This window comes from Scardinius erythrophthalmus (genome assembly GCF_964197995.2).
Source record: "Scardinius erythrophthalmus genome assembly, chromosome: 8".
In the NCBI taxonomy this organism is placed as follows: Eukaryota; Metazoa; Chordata; class Actinopteri; order Cypriniformes; family Leuciscidae; genus Scardinius; species Scardinius erythrophthalmus.
The window spans coordinates 22,306,177-22,312,176 of record NC_138228.1 but is presented as its reverse complement, the minus strand read 5'-3'; the positions used below and the strand labels follow the sequence as shown (position 1 = coordinate 22,312,176).

General features: G+C 37.8%; 1 protein-coding gene across 1 annotated transcript in view; it reads right to left on the bottom strand.

Moving 5' to 3' along the window:
- Window positions 1-6,000, bottom strand: part of pak1 (p21 protein (Cdc42/Rac)-activated kinase 1) — a 63,982-nt gene that overhangs the window by 17,773 nt on the left and 40,209 nt on the right. The window contains exons 3-6 of the mRNA XM_081372260.1: window positions 3,607-3,701; window positions 2,463-2,610; window positions 1,664-1,701; window positions 880-993 (exon numbers count right to left, since the gene is read on the bottom strand). Coding sequence (XP_081228386.1) covers window positions 880-993; window positions 1,664-1,701; window positions 2,463-2,610; window positions 3,607-3,701 — 395 coding nt within the window. The remainder of the gene's footprint in view (window positions 1-879; window positions 994-1,663; window positions 1,702-2,462; window positions 2,611-3,606; window positions 3,702-6,000) is intronic.

The window sequence follows — 6,000 nt, the reverse complement described above, 5'->3', positions numbered from 1 at the left end:
GATGTCTATCTGTCTGTCTGTCTGTCTGTCTGTCTGTCTGTCTGTCTGTCTATCTATCTATCTATCTATCTATCTATCTATCTGTCTGTCTGTCTGTCTGTCTGTCTGTCTGTCTGTCTGTCTGTCTATCTATCTATCTATCTATCTATCTGGACATCTATCTATGTGCCTTTTTCTGTCTGTCTGTCTGTCTGTCTGGATGTCTGTCTAGCAACCAACCACAACAATCTACTAGCCAAGCCACCTTGCAACTACTCAGAACACCTTAGAAAACACCCTTAGCAACCATCCTATCCATCTATCTAGCAACCACCTAGACACCAACCACAAAAACCTACTAACCTACTCAAAATTAAACTAACAATGACAATATTTACTTTGCACAGTATTTATTAAACTTTGGTAATGTTAGTTAAAAATATAGTTGTTCATTATTTGTTCATGTTAGTTCACATTGCATTAAGTAATGTTAACAAATACAACTTTTATGAATAATTAATTAGTAAATGCTGAAATTAACATTAACATTTCCTGTTTTACTTTACTATTGTTATTTTACTTTTAACTTTTTTGTCTTTTTTGGACAAAACACATGTACTGAAAAAATGGTATATGATTTACTTAGAATTTTCGATTGCTAGTAAATTTCACAAATAATTACCAAGAAAAGGCTAGTAACACACCGAATGAAATGTGAAATTTTTAAGAACAAACACTAAAATTTTATTTTCTTGTAAAAAGTACATTGATAACTTTGGCATGACAAACACTGCATTTTCAGTCAAGCACATTCAACAAAATGATACAGACAGTGAAAGAGAGACTAAATCAAATCAAGCAAAAGGCACTTTTTCCCATATCCCGTAAGCAAATACTCACAGATTTGGTGTGCTCGGGACGGGGTGCGATCGTGGGTGGGGGCGTGGCTTCATCCTCATCATCATCCTCGGAGACGGTGGCCACGGCAGGGGGCTCGGAAACGGTCTTGGAGTTCTGAAACAAGCCAAGCAGGAAGTGAGGCTGACCGACTGACATCACAACATGGCTGCAAAACAAACCCAACGGCAACATGCCAACCACGAGAGCGGCGATGCGTTATTCACCGCTGAGCTCCACAGGCCTCATCATTCCACCAGATACACCATAACCAGTGCATCCACTAAAAGTTTACTCTCCATCTTGCTCTGCAGATAACCTGTTTCAGTCGCAGCACTACTCGGTACTCACTACAGCACTACTCAGCAGGAGAACTGCACAAAAAACATGCTGATTCACAGTGCAGAGAGAGAGAGAGAGAGAGAGAGAGAGAGAGAGAGAGAGAGAGAGAGAGAGAGAGAGAGAGAGAGAGAGAGAGAGAGAGAGATGAACCCGCTGGCATCGCCTGGAGTGGCTGGCATCAATTCTGTCCTTCTGTTGAGTGGGCAGCCCTTACGGGACTGTGTCACCTTGTTGTTCACTGCATCTCTCCTGTTTTAAACCCCCCATATCAGCTCTCAGTTCCCTCCTCTCTTTCACGCTTTCCCATAGCAAACTTCCTTCTGTCCAGTCTTTTGTCAATCTGTCATGTGAGTGGAGAGGACATTTGTCCACATTCCCCTCCAGACCTCACACTTCTCTCAGCATGTCATAAATAAAGCTGGAAAACACAGTCACAATGACTCACCACTGCGTTGGAAGAGCTGTAGTTATCCACACCTTTATCTGAAATTAAAAAGAGACGAATGAGCAATGGGAAAGAGCCATAGAAGTAATCTTTAGACAACATCACACTGATAATGTTTTTTTTAACTGATGGCTGATTTAAAGCCATTGTATTACATCATAAAATGATAATATTTATTTGACACAGCAAAACACATTATGGAAATTGTGACACTGAATTGAATTAAGAATGGTTTTATGAAAGATTTACAAATCAATTCATTCTTCGGTCTGCTCATCTGTCATGAATGAAGCCCTGTATTACAAACCAAAAAATCTACCAAACAGACTAAAAAGATCAAATGTGATTATCCATTGACAAGATAGTTGATAAATAAATAAATAAATAAATAAATAAATATGAAATTGTATTCTTTTTATATACAAAGTACACATATTTATATTAAAACTACACATAAGAATACATATAGGATATATTCATTGTATTTATACACATTATATTGTATGTGTATATTATATACCGGTATACACATACATACATACATATTCATATATATATATATATATATATATATATATATATATATATATATATATATATATATATATATATATATATATATATATATATATATATATATATATATATATATATATATACATACACACACACACACATACATACATATTCATATATATATGCACATACTATATTCATTCATACTCTATTCATATTATATATGTTCATACTGTTCATACATCTACACTGCTATAGCTGTAATATATGAAGTGTGTCAGACCTGTAAAGCTCATGTATTTCTGGCTGTTGTTTGTTTCTTTAGAGTCGTAGAATTTAAGCACATCTAGAACGGCCTGAGGATTCTTCTTTTGCTCCAGTTTGGTGATGTTGGACGTCTGGAGTAACCGTGCCCACTGCTCAGGCATGCCCTACATAGAGAGCCACAAAAACCAGTACTGAAAACTGTCTAAAGCCTGTTAATCAATCATTATAAGAGTGACAATGAGGCTTTCAGAAGCACACTTGTGGTAAATTAGGTAAATTAGACAGACAGATAAATAAAGTCACAGTACAGCTGTGTTCTGATCCGAATGAGTGTGTTAGTGGTGAAGGCACGCTGCGTGTTATCTGACCATCGGCGTCAGTTTAAAGTCTAATGGACTCAAGTAATTTAAACGTCTCTGTTGGCGAGGCAACGTGGTTCTGACCCACCGGCTCTCATTAACACTCATTAGGCACACTGAACTCCTCTCTGTTGTACAAAGGAGAAACGTACAGCTGATTTATGTTTCAGACAAAGAGCACAGCTCATTTAATATCTTATCAAACATAATAAACCAATTGTAAAGAGGAAGATAGACCTGGACCCAGAGGTTAATGCTGTGAGTTTATTCTCACTATTTGAGAACTCCAGTGTCAAATCGGTGGAATCTATCTTTAGCGATTTTTCTTTCCGTTTATCCTTTTTTCTTGCTTGTGTGGTAGATTTTTCCCCTACGCACCTGACTTAGGTTGAACCTGATGTCCTTGACACCTGAAAATATTTATACACTACCATCACACTTGCTTTGGCATTTTCTATTTATAATCAGGTGGAGTTTGTTCAAATTTTAGCCTCAGTGTGCTATTTAAGAAGTTCTTATTGAATTTTACTTTTGTATTTAGCTAGAATTTGTCTTAGTTTACCACTGTAACATGGATTATTTTATCTTTATAGTCAATAAAAGTAAACATTTTGTTCAAAGTGTTTGGATGAAAACTATTTCATCTCAAACTATCCAGATATGCAATTAAATGTGGAGTCACAAACAGATTGTGTAATTATACAGAAATATATGCATGTGTAAAAATGGCATGTATAGATTTTTTTTCTACATAGACCGGGTGAGCATTGTGCTGAAAAAGTTTTTTTTGCTCACACTTACAGTGAACTCTCCGGTGACTGCGTCAAAGCCAACATGGATGGTGTGCTCAAAGTCCGACGGTAGAGAGATCTCCGGACGCTCCTTCTTCTTGTTGGCTGAGTGACGAAGATAAGGGTGGAGACGCAGTTGAGTGGGAGAAGAGAAAAAAAGGTTAATGGATATTTGAATGTAGATGATTCCAATTATTTACTGAAAAAATACAACCCATCTTTATTAGACTTTGTCCACATAATTTAAATAACTTACTTTAATTATATACTCAGCAAGGATACTATATTTAAAATCCAAATAATCTTTACAGATCTTTACTGGAAAAAGTTAAAAACCAGGAAGTGCCTGCCACAGCCCTGCAGAGTTTAGTTCCAACCCCGCTCCTGTGGTTTTCAAATAAGCCTAAAGGACATGACTAACTGGATCAGGTGCGGTTAGGGTTGAAGCTAAACTGCAGGAACCCTTGGTTTAAACAATATTTTGAAAATTTTTGCACATTAACCTGTTTACAAGTGTTAGACAGTTCAAATAACTTAGGACACTCTGAAAAACACCAGGAGAAAGGTGCTCAGGGTCCCTGCTCTCCTGCATGAACCTGCCATAGTCCCGCTGCAGGAGGCATGAGGGACACAGATGTGCCCAGAGCAATCAAATGCAATATCCAAAATGTAAGACGCCTAAGACAGTGCCACAGGGAGACAGAAAGAATGGCTCATCTTCCTTGCAACGCCAAACCACGTGTAACCATATGTCCCCTCAGATATGGTCAGGAAATTGTAGGTGTTATTGTGGAAGAGTGAAGTAACATCTTACACCAATAACTGACAGATCTGTCCCAGTCCATGAGGATGAGATGCACTGTAGTGCTTAAAGCTGTTGATGGCCACAACACTACTTTTGATAATGACCCCCCTTTATCCAGGGACTCATTAATCCATTTTTGTTTATCAAACATCTGTGAAATTTGTTCAGTTTACATCTCAGTTTTTGAATTCTGAATGTTCATAATATCCACACATGTAAAGAAACTTAAAAACAGTTGAAAGTTAGAGGTTGTTTAGGGCATTATTTGATGGGACATCCATTTGTAGTTGTGTCCGAAACCAAAATGGACTTTAATGAGTGCACTCATTCAATCCCACATTGCACCGCAATAACGAGTGTACAGCCAATGTACACTCAACCGAATTCGCTCCCTCCTTTCAAGTGAACTGTATTAGTGGAAATAGGGTTTGAGCGTTTAGGGGGCAATTTCAGATTCAGCCATGGTCTGTCTGAATACTCGATTCTGATTGGCTGGAAGGTGCGCAATAAAACCGTTTAATGAACAAGTAGTTCCAGGTCACTTTAATCACCGTACTATATTAAAGGGATAGTTCACCCAAAAATTAAAATTAGCCCATGATTTACTCACCCTGAAGCCAACCTAAATGTATATGACATTCTTCTTTCAGACGAAGTGAATGGCTGTTTGACTTTGGAAGTCCATTAAAGCGCATCTATTCATGATTAAAGTGCTCGACACGGATCTGCCGGGGTTAATAAAGCCTTCTGAAGTGAAGCGATGCGTTCATGTAAGAAAAATATCCATATTTAAAACTTTATCAACTAAAATAACTGGCTTCCAGCCGTATGCATTAATTTACGCCAAAAGAGTAACCCTTGAACTTGGCACACATTTCGATTGTTCTTATTGTACATTTATTTATTGATACTTCTGGAATATTCTGTAAAGGATCACATCAACCCCTAGTTTTTGAGAAATCTCCTTTTAGTAAATATTTAACACTAGTCTGCCATTTTAGGCTCATTCGTTTTTTGGATCAGTGCTGATTTTCATAAAGACAATATTACAATATCAACACGGTCTGGCACAGTCTCAATGTAGCTATTTTGTTCTGCTCCAGTTCCTGTGTGTGTCGGATCTGAGCGGATGCTGCTAATGCCTATTAAACAATGGCTGGATCTCATCCTCATCTGCTCGACGCTGAAGCCAGGCAGGGTCTTTAATATTAATGATGTGTTAACGGGCTGGTAATTAACACAAAACAGGCTTCCTGAAACACAAGCCGCTCAGGACGCAGGAGTGCGAGAGCGAGACGAGCGATTGACACGGAGACATGAGTGGACGCATGTTATCAATTGAGAAAGTGTGAAAATCTGATGTCCCAAATTAAGGAGAAATGACGCAACAGAACTGTGTTCATTATTCTGAATAAATAAAATATAAAAAAGGCCAAAGGTTTATGGCCATAAAGTTGCTGTTTGCTAAACAGATGTCTAATAAACTGCTTGTGCTCATCGTGACCTTTGACCCTGAAGCCAACCCTGAATGATTGCCAATAGAAATTCCTCATTTAAATAATTATTTTTTCTGAGCTGCCAAAAGGCCTGATCAGGAAG